The sequence below is a fragment of the Salvelinus namaycush genome, chromosome 25, assembly GCF_016432855.1.
Source record: "Salvelinus namaycush isolate Seneca chromosome 25, SaNama_1.0, whole genome shotgun sequence".
In the NCBI taxonomy this organism is placed as follows: domain Eukaryota; kingdom Metazoa; phylum Chordata; class Actinopteri; order Salmoniformes; family Salmonidae; genus Salvelinus; species Salvelinus namaycush.
The window spans coordinates 13,380,714-13,397,419 of record NC_052331.1 but is presented as its reverse complement, the minus strand read 5'-3'; the positions used below and the strand labels follow the sequence as shown (position 1 = coordinate 13,397,419).

The 16,706-nt window shown below is 41.4% G+C and overlaps 2 protein-coding genes across 2 annotated transcripts in view; one reads left to right on the top strand and one right to left on the bottom strand.

Moving 5' to 3' along the window:
- LOC120020270 (guanylate kinase-like) overlaps positions 1–2,007 on the bottom strand; it is a 29,483-nt gene extending 27,476 nt beyond the window's left edge. The window contains exon 1 of the mRNA XM_038963819.1: positions 1,831–2,007. Coding sequence (XP_038819747.1) covers positions 1,831–1,855 — 25 coding nt within the window. The 5' untranslated portion in view covers positions 1,856–2,007. The remainder of the gene's footprint in view (positions 1–1,830) is intronic.
- Positions 1,015–15,616, top strand: LOC120020269 (multiple myeloma tumor-associated protein 2 homolog). The gene is made up of 8 exons (XM_038963818.1): positions 1,015–1,609; positions 4,605–4,758; positions 4,841–4,886; positions 5,186–5,268; positions 5,549–5,621; positions 10,630–10,718; positions 10,832–10,945; positions 14,958–15,616. The coding sequence occupies exons 1-8, from the start codon at positions 1,513–1,515 to the stop codon at positions 15,211–15,213; spliced, it is 912 nt and encodes a 303-aa protein (XP_038819746.1). The 5' UTR covers positions 1,015–1,512; the 3' UTR covers positions 15,214–15,616.
- Positions 15,617–16,706: the final 1,090 nt, after the last annotated feature.

The window sequence follows — 16,706 nt, the reverse complement described above, 5'->3', positions numbered from 1 at the left end:
TCAACAATCTAGTTGACGTGGGAAAAGTGATTTCATTTCCTCTTCACTCACGGAGCGAGGGCATTTAGGGACCAGGGAGATTTCCATATGACATCAGTTTGACCGGTTAAGGAACTGAAAAGATGTGAAAACGATAAAACACATTTCTTATAGTATTTCACTCTTTCATTAGGCCTAAACAAGTCTTGCAACCTGAATTGATGCGTACACTGCTGTCCACGCACTTATCTCTGCCTTGGCAAAATGTCTATGTTACCATTGAACCACCCCACATTTTGGAGCGTATTCCACATCTATTTGTGAATTTTTCGTGTGACTTACATGCGGTAATGATAAATAGTCAAATAGATTCCAAGAGAACTGTAGACTGCATACCCCCACTATTGCTCTTGCCGATACTTCATACCAAACCGTTCCATCTTATTTTCACCCCTGACAATAATCTAAAAACCATATTGCATGAGAAGGTCCTAGAATCCATATTTTATGCAGTTAAAATAAGGCACTTTTTTCCCCATTCAACAATAAAGTAGACAAAAGCATATTGTCCCCTATAATAAAAATAGGTGTCAAAACGTTGACACCTAATTTAGGCACCACTTATAATATTAAGTGGTGCCTATAGCAGGTTGGACTTCTAATAGCTGTGTGGGAGAGGGTAGATGATTACGTAAACAATACTTTTTAAAATTTAAGAATTAGAACGCAAACATCAACTTCTGTCAAATGGAACACGGATTGACCAATGTTTATGGCCTGTGTGACAGACTGGCTAGCTAGCTTCTTCAGTGATGAGAGGGAAACAGCAGGGCTATTGACACCTTTTATAAACTAGCGGTCCAAATAGTATATCATCCTACCTGAGAAGAGCCTGAAGAAATACCTCATATACATCTGCAATGACTGCGGTCCAAGATCTCAATAATGTCTCCAAGGCGTCTTCTCCATATTCTGTCTACCTTGTGTGAGAGCCATTACAGATCGAGTTTGACGTCATCATCACGAGCCAAATAAACGAGTAATTCGTGAGCGTTTAGACCGCATGCTATACATAGACTTCCACAGCTCGTCTGGCAATCTACAACCAAATCAATGTTTAAAGCTGACATAGAAAATAATAGAATTGTGTGATAAACGTGTTTTACAGTGGTAGCAGATTTTGCATTGCGAACTGTGCGTAATGAACGCCCCCAGCTAAATTAGCCATCTGCGCGCATGCTGATCGTGCAAACGCCAGAGAAGCAAAGCAGTTTGCAACGGTGTTGTGTACTTTGTTTTTCAAAAGTTTAGCTAGCTAAATTTCTTCAAAATACTAAAGGCTACTCAACGTGCTTCTAACGTTAACTTGCTATATAATCCAAGTGCTAGCTTTCTCGCCCGAGGCGAACGTGGAAGAGAACCAACCTGGCAGGACAGTCAGAAGGAAACTCCCTGGATGCAGATCAATACAGGGCCTAGCGCGCACGTGTAAACAAGCCTTTCATCGTTTAGCTTTATTAAAACTCTGAAATAATGTTTGGTGCCTCGAGATCTGGGGGTGTAAGGGGAGGGCAAGACCAGTTCAACTGGGACGATGTGAAAGGCGATAAACACAGGGAAAACTACCTCGGTAAGTGGAGTAAAATGGGCATCCACCCATCGTCAACGACAGTGCGGTGCTTCAGTAGCTGTCTAGTTAACTATATTCGCCTTGCGAATTACTAGCCAACTGTTAAATCGGTCAATTTTATATACTAGTTAGATGCGTGTAAGTGTCAATGTATAATCAATAATGTAGCTAGCAATAGTAACGTTACCTTGTAAACATTTCTCAATGCCACGTTTTCTTACCTTTTTCCTTATTGTAGTCCCTCATTACATTGCTTGTGAGTAACTCAGTATCTGCCTGAAACTTACTTTTGGTAAACCTAGTTATGTCGAACTTGAGAAAGTCAAACGCGCGCAGCTGACCCCATTATTTAATACTGGCAAGGTCCATGGAGCGGCACGCACACTCTACTGCAGTTGGTCAGGGAATGTGATGCTGCCAGCTACGTAGCTAGTAGGCGCACAGATATAGCTTGCTATGAGATGAAGTAACCATAAATACACACTATACTGAAATATAAACGCAACAATTTCATTGATTTTACTGAGTTAGTTCATATGAGGAAATCATTCAAATGAAATAAATTCATTAGGCCTTAATCTATGGATTGCACATGTCTGGGAATACAAATATGCATCTGTTGGTCAGATACAGTACCGTAAAAGAATGGGCCTCAGGATTTCTTCACGGTATTTTTGTGTATTCAAATTGCCGTTGATAAAATGCAATCTTGTTCGTTGTCCGTAGTTTATGCCAGCCCATACCATAACCCCAATCTGTCCCCAAGGTTGACATCAGCAATCTGCTCGGCCATATACGTGTTGTGAGGCAGGTTGGATGTACTGCCACATTTTCTGAAACGTGTTGGAGGCGGTTTTTGGTAGAATAATTAACATTCAATTATCTGGCAACAGTTATGGTGGGCAGTCAGCATGCCAATTGCACACTCCCTCAAAACTTGAGCCATCGGTGGCATTGTGTTGTATGTCAAAACTGCACATTTTAGTGGCCATTTTAGTGCACCTGTGTAATGATCACGCTGTTTAATCAGCTTCTTGATATGCCGCATCTGTCAGGTGGATGGATTATCTTGGCAAAGGACAAGTGCTCACGAACAGGGTTGTAAACAAATTTGTACACAGCATTTGAGAGAAATACGTTTTTGTGCATATTGAACATTTTTGGGGATCTTTTATTTCAGCTCAAGAAGCATGGCACCAACACTTTACATGTTCTGTTTATATTTTTGTTCAGTGTACATGGCCAAAGGTATGTGGACAGTCCTTCAAATGAGTGGATTCGGCTATTTCAGCCACACCTGAAATCGAGCACCCAGCTATGCAATCTCCATGGACAAATGTTGGCAGTAGAATGGCCTGTACTGAAAAGCTCAGTGACTTTCAACTTTGCACCGTCATAGGATGCCACCTTTTCAACAAGTCAGTTCATCAAATGTCTGCCCTGCTAGTGCTGTTATTGTGAAGTGGATATGTCTAGGAGCAACAACGGCACAGCCGCGAAGTGGTAGGCCACACAAGCTCACAGAACAGGACCGCTGAAGCGAGTAAAAATCGTCTGTCCTTGGTTGCAACACTCACTACCGAGTTCCAAACTGACGTTGCCTCTGGAAGAATGTTCAGCACAAGAACTGTTCGGGAGCTTCATGAAATGGGTTTCCATGGCTGAGCAGCCGCATGCAAGCCTAAGATCACCATGCGCAATGCCAAGCGTCGACAGGAGTGGTGTAAAGCTCGCCGCCATTGAACTCTGGAGCAGTGGAAACACGTTTCCTTGGAGTGATGAATCACGCTTCATCATCTGGCCGTCCAACGGACACATTTGGGTTTGGCGGATGTCAGGAGAATGCTAGCCTGCACCAATGCATAGTGCCAACTGTAAAGTTTGGTGGAGGAGGAATGATGGTCTAGGGCTGTTTTTCATGGTTTGGCTAGACCCCTTTGTTTCAGTGAAGGGAAATCTTAACGCGACAACATATGTCATTCTAGACGATTCTGTGCTTCCAACTTCGTGGAAACAGTTTGGGGAAAGCCCTTTCCTGTTTCAGTATGACAATGCCCCCATGCACAAAGCAAGGTCCATACATAAATGGTTTGTTGAGATCAGTGTGGAAGAACTTGACTGGCCTGCACACAGCCCTGACCTCAACTCCATCGAACACCTTTGGGATGATTTGCAACACTGACTGTGAGCCAGGCCTAATCGCCCAACATAAGTCCCCGACCTCACTAATTCTCTTGTGGCTTTATGGAAGTCCCCGCAGGTATGTTCCAACATCTAGTGGAAAGCCTTCCCAGAAGAGTGGAGGCTGTTATAGCAACAAAGGGGGGACCATCTCTATATTAATGTCCATGATTTTGGAATGAGATGTTTGACGAGCAGGTGTCCACATACCTCTGGCCATGTATGTATGTGTGTGTAATGTATGCATGTATATATGTATGAATTGACTGACCTGAAATGCTGTACAATTTTGAGATGTTCTCCAAATTAATACACTGGTCACGATAACTATTTTTCTAAGATTTTACAACACTGCAGCCTGTTGCAAAATCTTTGATTTTTAGATATCATCCTCAGTAAGAATAGTTATGATAATCACTTCTGTGTTTGGAAAATCAAACATAATTAAACTTCATGTATAACTTCATTATTAAAGCCATGTCACTTTAACCATATCTACATGTACATACTACCTCAATCAGCCCGACTAACCGGTGTCTGTATTTAGCCTCGCTACTTTTATAGCCTCGCTACTGTATATAGCCTTGCTACTGTTATTTTTCACTGTCTTTTTACTGTTGTTTTTGTTATTTTACTTACCTATTGTTCACCTAATACCTTTTTTGCACTATTGGTTAGAGCCTGTAAGTAAGCATTTCACTGTAAGGTCTACCCTTTGTATTCGGCGCATGTAACAAATAAACTTTGATTTGATTTGGGCATGCATGCTTGCATTTTAAGTTTAGTTACATCTCTGTTATTGTATCATCCCCAGGGAACTCTCTTATGGCACCAGTGGGGCGATGGCAGAAAGGCAAAGATCTGACGTGGTATGCCAAAGACAAAAAAGGCGTTGTCAAGCCTATGTCAAGAGAAGAGGAGCTTGCCACTGTGAAAGCAGCAGAGCAAGAGGCACTGATGGCTGCCCTGTAAGAGGAACATCACACAAAAATAACCTTACAGAAATATTAGAATAAAATGTCAAGCTAATGTCTTATTCTGTGTTTTCAGAGGCCACAAGAATATAAAGAGACAACCAACTGGCCTGACCAAAGAGGTGCTTCTTTTTTTCCTTCATAGTGTTTTTGAGACACATTTGTATTATGTGCTAGATTGTATGTTTTGGATCACAAACATGTCTTTGTTTTATAATGTCACAACTGCATTAGAACAGGGAAGATAACGTTTCAATAAATCACATTTATTTAGATGTTTTTTTTGCAGTTGTCACAGTGATTTACAGTAACTAGACCAGATCCCAAGTAGCAAGCATAATCCATTTCCAATCAAATTTGATCATACATTTTAGGGATGAGAACATGATTGCTTTAATTCCAATTGCAATGTGCCCAACAGGACCTTGCAGATGTGTGCAGGAGGGAGGATGTGGAAGCTGAGGACAGAGATGTGGATAGAGTCTCAGGCCTTGGAAGCTCTGGGTAACTGACTGCTATTTGCAAAAGTGTTAGGCTCTGATTCTGTATTACAGTAGGCGATTTCACCAACAAGAGATTAATGGTTTTGGGGCCACTATGGCTCTTGAGTTGTTTATGTATCCTCAGTTTAGAGATGTTTATTTTCTAAGCATTATCGCTCTTTAGAATCTATTTTTGTAGTCCATGGCTGAGTATCCCCTTAAAATTCCAAATGGAGAAAAAAAGTGCTTGCCGGATTGGAGTGTACTAGTTGAGTAATTATTCATATGTTTTCTGTCATCAGTGCAACGTCACGGAAAATGGTGTTCTCCCAAAAGGAGAAGGAAGCTGCCAAAATTGGCTTGTCAGTCTTCACAGTAAGTTTATTTTCATGCTCTCTGTGTAGAACATTCAAACTCAGTTTAGCTATCCAGTATAGTACACAACAACGTGTTGGTGTGTTAATCCATTTGTGTTAGCTACACATTTGTAGCCCAGTGGCGTTTAAGATCAGGGAGGACACTTTTTTTTTTTTTTATGAGCATGACCGTATTTCTATTACAGCATATTGAATGACTGTCATTCATATTCCATTCACCCGGCACAATGTATCATCGATAGGTTTAGGCTACTACATAATACTTAAATTTGCCCTATATTCATCATGAGGTTGTTACAAACTAGCCTACAAAGGAAAGTTTGAGAGACAAATTGGTGTATTCAAGGTGACAGTGACAGACAGACATTCAATACCTAGCCTGCATCTAGCTGATCTGGGGCGTAATCATTAGTCCAAACAGTTGCAAAATGTTCACTTTTGCAACTAAGATTAGTTTCTATTGGTCAAATTCAGGTAGGTCCATCCCATTTCGTTCCGTTTGCTTCCATTTAAGAAATCCATGATTCTAAAATGGATTGTCTACTCAGGGAAGGAGCTAGACATACAAAGGTGTAGCGTGCATGAAAATCTAATATTTTCTGAGATTCCTGAGGACGCATCCAATAATCCAGAAGGCATGATCAGAGAATTCATGCAATCCACCTTAAAACTTCCTCTAGAGACTGTAAATAAGGTGGCTTTCCACCGTGTACACAGACTTGGAGCTCGGCGCAACAAGACCAAAGGTACCCGACCGATCATTGCAAAATTTGAACACCACCAACAATTGGAGCTGATCAAAAGCAGGGGAAGGGGGCTTAAAGAGACCAAATTCAGTCTCAATGACCAATTTCCACAGGAGATAAACAAACGTCTCAAGAGACTATCCTGTACAGAGGCAACAGAGGGAGAGGGGTAAGCGTGCCTTTCTCATTGTGGACAAACGCTTTATAGATGGACAGCTATTCCCGAGACAGCTCCATAACACCATGGCTGTACTAAATTCTACAGGGACTTCAGGTTACAAAAAAAAAAGAAAGTAACGTTATGGGAACTGTAAAAATATCTGAACACTGAAGTGGATATGAACATACACGTATTCAATTACATGTTCACTTACACATACGGACTAATACATACACATATACACTTGATCTCGCTCTCTTCTCTTTCTCTCTTTTCTCCCTCTCTCACCTCTCGATTGTCGAGAACTGTTCTATAATTGAATGTTTCTTTTTTATCTTTTCTGTCTTTTTCTACATGTTTACAACAAGCAAGGGGAAGATATCAGATTAGGGACATTGGGGAATAATAACATTGAATGGGATACATTTGTACTGTAGTGAAGCTGTATAGTAATGCAAGGTCTCTCATGATCATGTGGAAATGCTGGGATGTGTTTTTCAATGATGTTAAAGGTATGATGCAACTATGATGGTGATACAATATGGATTACAATTATCATCATGAATATTAAGGCTATACGCACTACATGTTAAACACATAGACACTCAACCATGCAAATTGGCAGGGTTATTATTTATTTGGACATCACACATTATAGTCTTACTCTTATACAGACATCGTACACACTCACTAAATCACATCCAATATCATACACATCAACTTACTCAGATATACTACACACATATCTTGTCTCAATTTTCTAACATCGGTGGCATGGGCTCACAGGCAAACAGACAAGGGCATAAAACATATATTGCTAAAACCTATTTTTTTTATTCTAAATATCAGACATTTGAAAGCTCTAGTTTTGACCGTCATAATACCTAATTAAGCATTAATTATGGTCAATTTACACTGAGAATAGTATCTAGTTATGGTAAGGGTGAAAGTATAGCCAGTTGTAATTGTAACGGTTTAGCAGAGTATTAAAAAGAGATCAGTCTTTATGTGGCTAAAAGAAAAGGAATATAACATACTGTTTACAGGAAACTCACTCTACATCCTTAGATTAAGTTGTGTGGAAAAAAGAATGGGGTGGTGAAATAATTTTCTGTCATGGACAAAGGAACTCAAAAGGTGTGATGATATTAATTTAACAAAAATGGATGTGCAAATAGTTAGGAATGATTCGCAAGGAAGGTGGATCTTTTTTAATATGAAAGTGGACGAAAAAGAGATTTGGCTCATTAATTTATATGGTAAAAATCAGAATGATCCATACTTCTTCGAAAATATTTATACCAATTTATTGAACTTATAGGCAACAAATTATCAAATAATTATGGTAGGAGACTATAACACAGTGTTAAGTTCCTTAATGGACCATAAAGGAAATCACTCTACAAACTATCATCACCGTGCCCTTAAGGAAATCGCAAATATTATGGACACATTAGAAATAGTGGATTTTTGGAGAATAAAAAACCCAGACCTAGTGAGATATACATGGAGGAGACTTAATCAAGCTAGTCGTCTTGACTACTTTCTTGTCTCTTTTTCTCTTGCATCAAAGGTTAAAAAAGTTTTAATAGGAGACAGAATGCGATCGGATCATCATCTAATTGGCCTTCACATAGCTCTTATAGAATTTCCATGTGGACGGGTATATCGGAAATTTAATCAACGTTTACTGGAGGGCAACTTATTTTTAACTAAGACAAAATAATTTATAACTGAATTTTTCCAGTATAATATAGGAACAGCAAATCCACTTATTGTTTGGGATACCTTTTAAATGTACCTTCAGAGGTCAGTCAATTCAATATTCATCAATAATAAAAAAGCAGTTTCTGGCTAAAGAGACAAGACTAACAAGGGAAATACATGAACTAATACTACAGGTAGATGGCAATAAAATACTACAGAGATACAAAATAAGTTAGAGGAAAAAGAACTTGAACTTATTCAAGAACGATCTAATGTAATCTATTACAAAAATAAAGCAAATTGGATAGAATATGTCGAAAAATGCACAAAATTCTTCCTGAATCTCCAACACAGGAACGCTAACAAAAATAATTTGCAGAAACTCGTAACAAAGACGGAGTCATCTATGATTCTCCGAATGATGTTTTAAAAGGGGAAGCTAAACATTTTAAGCAGATGTTCTCTTTTTTTTAAGCAGATGTTCTCTTTTCCGTCTCATCCTCTCCCACTGAATGAAGATTACGGTTAGGAATTCTTTCCAAATAATATAAACATTTGAAAATGAACAAATGTACAGAAAGATCAGTGCAAAGGCCAAATTACAGAGAACTTTGAGGCTATTAAATCGTTTCAGTCTGGAAAATCCCCAGGGCTTGATGGCATACCGGTGTAAGTATATCGAGCCTTTTTTTATATACTCAACTCCATTGTTAGCTTGTTTTAACTACTCCTATAGAAATGGTAGTCTGTCAGGTACTCAGTAGGATGGTCTGATTTCACTATTATTCAAACAAGTTTAAAGACTGTCTATCTAAAAAAAAAACTGGAGGCCCCTTACACTTCAATTTTGTGATGCAAAAATACTAGTGAAATGCATAGCACTCAGAATTAAAAGGGTTTTACCAGGTATTGTTCATCCTGATCAGGGTTTTTTACATGGACGATACATTGGAGATAATATACGACAACTACTAGAAATAATAGAACATTATGAAACCTCTAAGAAGCCAGGCCTGGTATTTATAGCGGATTTTGAAAAGGCCTTTGATAAAGTAAGACTGGATTTTTAAAATAAATGCCAGTTTTTTTCCTTCAATTTCAGTGATTCTCTTATAAAAATGTGTCAAAGTAATGTATAGCAACCCCTGGTGTAAAATTGTAAATAACGGCTACTTCTCAGTTTGGAATTGTCAAGAGGAGTTAAACAAGGGTGTCCGCTGTCACCATATCTATTCGCTATGGCCATCTAAATGCTAGCTATTAAAATTAGATCCAATGACAACATTAGAGGATAAGAAATCCAAGGTTTAAAAACAAAGGTGTCCATGTATGCCGATGACTCAAGTTTTATATTAAGTCCGCAAGCTAGGTTTTAGTCCAGAAAAGTTCATTATGATAAGTGTACAATATTACGTATTGGATCTTTAAAAAAAGACAACTTTTACATTACCCTGCAGTTTACCTATAAAATGGGCTGACGTTGAAGTAGACATCCTTGGTATTTATATCACAAAATATATAAATAAGCTCTCCACAATGAATTTCAATAGAAAACTTGTAAAAATAGACAAGATCTTGCAACCGTGGAGAGGTAAATACCTGTCTATTTATGGGAAAATTGCCCTGATTAACTCCATAGTCAAATCTGTTTACTCACTTTCTTATGGCACTGCCTACTCCTGATGATTCGTTTTTCAAATCATATGAGCAAAAATATTTTGCTTTATCTGGGATGCTAAACCAGACAAAATAAAGCGTGCCTGTCTATATAATGAATATGAATTGGATGGGTTGAGTTTATTAAATATAAAAGCAAAATTTTTACTTGAACCCTAAATGGTTCTCAAGTAGATTACTAAGAAAAGCTCATCCATTGTTTAAAGTGGTAGCTAGCTGTAGCTTATGCTTTGAGTATTGGATTAATTCTCTGATCCTTTGATTGGATAGACATGTCAGTTTATGCTGCAAGCGCTCTGATAGGTTGGAGGACATCGTCGGGAAGTTGTCATAACTGTGTAAGTCTATGAAAGGGGGTGAGAACCATGAGCCTCCTAGGTTTTGTTATGAAATCAATGTACCCAGAGGAGGATGGAAAATAGCTGTCCTCCGGCTACACTATTGAACTATCCCAGAAGATGCTGTTGAGGCTACTATAGACATTCATTGCAAAACAGTGTTTTAATTAGTTATTTGGTGACGTTAATATATTTATTATAGTTGTATCTAAAAAGAATAACTTTACATTTTTATGAAATTCACTGAGTATGATGGTCCCCTTGTTCCTCTGAGGAGCCGCCACTGGTGTAGCTACATGATTTATACAGCTTAAGAATTGATGCTGTAATAGAAATGTTATATGATTATGGTCATAATGGAGAGCATTATTTTCACAGCACCATAAAACAGAAGGGAAGTCTGGAAGCCAGGAAGCCTCCGCCAGAAAGATGTCTGAGAACACAGAGAAACAGGACATGGATCAAAGGTAACATCTTATTGAGCACATATTGTGTTGACAATCGATTCCCTGAGGTACATTTCTTCCATTACTGTCTAAACAAAAAATTTATAATAGTCCGTTATACTTTCCCATCATAGACATGAGAGCAGCAAAAAGAAGAAAAAGGAAAAGAGGAAAAAAAAGGAAAAGAAGAAGAAAAGGCAGAGAAGAGACTCTTCCTCCTCTTCAGATTCAGACAATGACAGTAAAAGGTTAGCATGTTTCTGCCTTTTTAACCTGCAGGTTATTTGTACATATTATGCCTTATGCCTTTTTTTTTATGATAATACAACATTTATCACAAGAAACTGTGAACAGTACATGGCGCCGACAGAGATGGTGGCCTTCGCGTTCTTAGGAAACTGCAGTATTTCGTTTTTTAAAATGTATTATTTCTTACACTGTTACCCCAGGAAATCTTAAGTCTTATTACATACAGCCAGGAAGAACTATTGGATATAAGAGCAACGTCAACTTACAAACATTACGACCAGGAATACAACTTTCCCGAAGCGGATCCTCTGTTTGGACCACCACCCAGGACAATGGATCGGATCCCAGTAGGCGACCCAAAACAACTGCGCCGCAGAAGGGGCAGACGGAGCGGTCTTCTGGTCAGGCTCCGTAGACGGGCACATCGCTCACCGCTCCCGAGTATACTACTCGCCAATGTCCAGTCTCTTGACAACAAGGTAGATGAAATTCGAGCAAGGGTTGCCTTTCAGAGATTGTAACATTCTCTGTTTCACGGAAACATGGCTCACTCGGGATACGTTATCAGAGTCGGTACAGCCACCCGGTTTCTTCACGCTTCGCGCCGACAGAAACATCTCTGGTAAGAAGGGCGGGTATGCCTTATGATTAACGAGTCGTGGTGTGATCATAACAACATACAGGAACTCTAGTCCTTTTGTTCACCTGACCTAGAATTCCTTACTATCAAATGCCGACCGCATTATCTACCAAGTGAATTCTCTTTGATTATAATCGCAGCCGTGTATATCCCCCCCCCCAAGCAGACACCTCGACGGCCCTGAAAGAACTTCATTGGACTCTATGTAAACTGGAAACCACATATCCTGAGGCTGCATTTATTGTAGCTGGGGGTTTTAACAAAGCTAATCTGAAAACAAGGTTCCCTAAATTTTATCAGCATATCGAATGCCCGACCCGGGCTGGCAGCATTCTGGATCATTGCTACTCTAACTTCCGCGACGCATACAAAGCCCTCCCTCACCCTCCTTTCGGCAAATCTGACCACGACTCCATTTTGTTGCTCCCAGCCTATAGACAGAAACTAAAACAGGAAACGCCCGTGCTCAGGTCTGTTCAACGCTGGTCCGACCAATCTGATTCCACGCTTCAAAATTTCTACGATCACGTGGACTGGGATATGTTCCGGATAGCCTCAGACAACAACATTGATGTATACGCTGATTCTGTGAGTGAGTTTATTAGCAAGTGCATATGTGATGTTATACCCACGGTGACTTTTAAAACCTTCCCCAACCAGAAACCGTGGATTGATGGCAGCATTCGAGCAAAACTGAAAGCGTGAACCACTGGTTTTAATCATGGCAAGGCGACCGGAAACATGACCGAATACAAACAGTGTAGCTATTCCCTCCACAAGGCAATCAAACAAGCTAAGCATCAGCATAGAGACAAAGTAGTCGCAATTCAACGGCTCAGACACGAGACGTATGTGGCAGGGTCTACAGTCAATCACGGATTACAGGGGGAAAAAACAGCCCCGTTGCGGACACCGACGTCTTGCTCCCAGACAAACTAAACAACTTCTTTGCTCGCTTTGAGGACAATACAGTGCCACTGACAAAGCCCGCTACCAAAACCGGCGAGCTGTCCTTCACCGCAGCCAACGTGAGTAAAACATTTAAACGTGTTAACCCTTGCAAGGCTGCCAGCCCAGACGGCATCCCTAGCAGCGTCCTCAGAGCATGTGCAGACCAGCTGGCTGGTGTGTTTACAAACATATTCAATCAATCCCTATCCCAGTCTGCTGTTCCCACATGCTTCAAGAGGGCCACCATTGTTCCTGTTCCAAAGAAAGCTAAGGTAACTGAGCTAAACGACTATCGCCCCGTAGCACTCACTTCCGTCATCATGAAGTGCTTTGAGAGACTAGTCAAGGATCATATCACCTCCACACTACCTGACACCCTAGACCCACTCCAATTTGCTTACCGCCCCAATAGGTCCACAGACGACACAATCACATTGCCCTAATCCATCTGGACAAGAGGAATACCTATGTAAGAATGATGTTCATCGATTACAGCTCAGCATTTAACACCATAGTACCCTCAACTCGTCATTAAGCTCGAGACCCTGGGTCTCGACCCCCGCCCTGTGCAACTGGGTCCTGGACTTTCTGACGGGCCGCCCCCAGGTGATGAGGGTAGGAAACATCTCCACCCCGCTGATCCTCAACACTGGGGCCCCACAAGCGTGCGTTCGAAACCCTCTCCTGTACTCCCTGTTCACCCATGACTGCGTGGCCATGCACGCCTCCAACTCAATCATCAAGTTTGCAGACGACACTACAGTGGTAGGCTTGATTACCAACAACGACGAGATGGCCTACAGGGAGGAGGTGAGGGTCCTCGGAGTGTGGTGTCAGGAAAATAACCTCACACTCAACGTCAACAAAACAATGGAGATGATCGTGGACTTCAGGAAACATCAGAGGGAGCACCCCCATATCCACATAGACGGGACACTAGTGGAGAAGGTGTAAAGTTTTAAGTTCCTCGGCGTACACATCACGGACAAACTGAAATGGTCCACCCACACAGACAGTGTGTTGAAGAAGGCGCAACAGCGCCTCTTCAACCTCAGGAGGCTGAAGAAATTTGGCCTGTCACCAAAAACACTCACAAACTTTTACAAATGCACAATCGAGAGCATCCTGTCGGGCTGTATCACTGCCTGGTATGGCAACTGCTCCGCCCTCAACCGTAAGGCTCTCCAGAGGGTAGTGAGGTCTGCACAACGCATAACCAGGGGCAAACTACCTGCCCTCCAGGACACCTACACCACCCGATGTCACAGGAAGGCCAAAAAGATCATCAAGGACAACAACCACCCGAGCCACTGCCTGTTCACCACGCTATCATCCAGAAGACGAGGTCAGTACAGGTGCATCAAAGCTGGGATCGAGAGACTGAAAAACAGCTTCTATCTCAAGGCCATCAGACTGTTAAACAGCCATCACTAACATTGAGTGGCTGCTGCCAACATACTGACTCAAATCTCTAGCCACTTTTAATAATTAAAAATTGGATGTAATAAATGTATCACTAGTCACTTAAACAATGCTACTTTATATAATGTTTACATACCCTACATTACTCTTCTCATATGTATATACTGTACTCTATACCATATATTGCATCTTGCCTATGCCGCACGGCCATCGCTCATCCATATATTTATATGTACATATTCTTATTTATTCCTTTACACTTGTGTGTACAAGGTAGTTGTTGTGAAATTGTTAGATTACTTGTTAGATATTACTGCATGGTCGGAACTAGAAGCACAAGCATTTCGCTACACTCGCATTAACATCTGCTAACCATGTGTATGTGACCAATAAAATTTGATTTGACACAAGTCCTAATAATGCTACAAGACAAGTCTTTGCACTAGAGGGCGCTAAATCACTGTTGCAGGGGGAGATGGAGCTGGTTTTTGGTTCCATCTCAAAAGCTGTGTTTTTGTGCCAAACTTCAAAAGTTCTGTCAACCATTAAACTTTGTATGCTTGGTCGAAATATAGAACAGGTTGTAGCTACCCTTACTAAGGATGTGTCCGTTAATGTGTCCAGCTGCTTAATTAGGTGGTACTACAGGACAATGATGAAAAAGGAGTCTTAGGATGTTTAGCAACAGGAAGAGGTAGTCTTTTGAAATTTTAAAATGGGTGTAGGGTTTTGAACTGAGTGAATGCATCATCCAGCCCATGTAATGCTTATCTTGTTTTTTGGGGGGTGGGGCCTTATTTATTATTCTCTTATGGAACCCAGATAGTTATCATCCTCATAGATGAGGTAAAGGTTTGTATCATAACATTAAGTGTATCTCTGCTTTATCTTCCTCAGCCAGCTCTCACAACAGCTTACTTCGACCCCCACCTACTAGTCCCAATCATTGACTCTGTGTGTGTCTGTGTGTGTGTGTGTGTGTGTGTGTTACTCCTCAGGCACAGAAAGGACCACCATCATCATAATCCATCATGCCTCAGTCAGACTGGAGCCAGACCCCATGACAGCCATTCAAGGGGGGGGCCAAAGGGCGAGCGCCACCCCTCCTCCTCCCAACGACGCCAGCAGAGGCATGACACAGACTCCTCCGACAGGGGGTCCCCTGTCCCCCGTCACCGTGCTAGCCACAAGGCAGCCCCTGCTGCTCCTACACAAAGCCACAGGCGGCGCCATGACACAGACTCGGACGATTAAGTTCCCCCCTAACCCCACAATCAGACACACGCAGAGGGAGAGGAGCCCTCTAGTCCACAGCAGAGCAGCTTGACTGGTCTATGGACTGTCCTCATGTACCTCTGGACTGGACTCAGTGGGCTGTGTTTGAGAACAGTGTGTCAATCTGTAGGCTACTCCTCAAACCACCCGCAGGCTTGTGGCCTTGTTGGAACTAATCGTCGTTTTTATCTGTTGAATTTGTGTCTTGGTTATCTTTTTCTGAACCAGCACAAATGTATTTTATGATCTAGCTACCAAAATTGAAGTACATTTTGCCACTATTCATGCAAGTAAATCAGAGACTACTAAGTACTGAAAGCAAGATAAGTAGATGTGTACTTCGTGCTGAAATTAAGTTACTGTCAATAAAAACTATTGCTGTTCAAAATATTTCATTCTGGTGTCACACTTGCCCATACCACCACCAGCTAAAAAAAAAAAAAAAATGTGGGCCAACAACTGTTTGTCACCTCCTATTTGGTTTGTCTCTCTTGGTCATGTTGAAAATCCTCTCATTCCGATGCTTATAGTCTCCAATACCCCTCTCCATCCCACTGTGCCTCCTGCACTACTCAGCAGCTTTGCTCCTTTTCTTTCCTCCATCAAGCCAGAACTCCTTTGTCCCCATCCCTCCATTCTGTTCTAGGTTCAGCTCCCTGCCTCCCTGGCTGTGGTGAGATACCATTGGAATGCACTCCAGTGGTCATAATGGAGTGTAGTGTTTGCGTTTGCCTTGAATTGGCTCTGAAAGGGGCATTCTGCTGGCTGGCACCTGGGGGTGCACTAAAAAGAGCAAGGCATTCACAAAGGAAAGTGCAAAAAACCAGGCTGGTCCTTTATATGGCCGAGTACCGTTAGGACCACCACACACAAACCAAGATGATGGACCAGCAGGAGAGGAGGCAGAGACAAAGCCATCCTCTAAGGGACCTGAGAGTCCCGCCCCTCCCTCTTCTACCATACTCTCCTGCCATGTTTTATAGGCTTGGCTGCGTTAACCATGGCAGCCTAATCAACCTGAAAGAGCGTTGTCCTAGATTGCTCCCCAATTATTGCCTGCCTCCCCCCTGGTGCAGACCCCAACATAACAGACATACAAGGACAGGCCCCACTATCTCCATTTGTCACTTACTCAACACCAGTTTTGGGTAGTTAGTTGGCTGTCATCACCTTTGACTAACCTACTCCCTTAGTCCCAGGTCATGGGGTGAGAGTAGTTGGGTGTGATTGAGGATTTGGGGCAAGAGAGTGGAGGAGGCTGTGACACCAAAGTACAGGCCATGTCCATTTTTAGAGGATGTGAAGTCATTTTGAATTCAAACAGTCAATGGAGGCTTGATTTAACTTGTAGGCATGGGGCAGGGCCAGTTTCTAACTTGAAAGTTAATCATATTTAATATGTGAACTGAAATACACTATTTGCTTCGTGACAGTTGGTAGATTCATTCAGATACATGTTGCCTTCCTTGGTT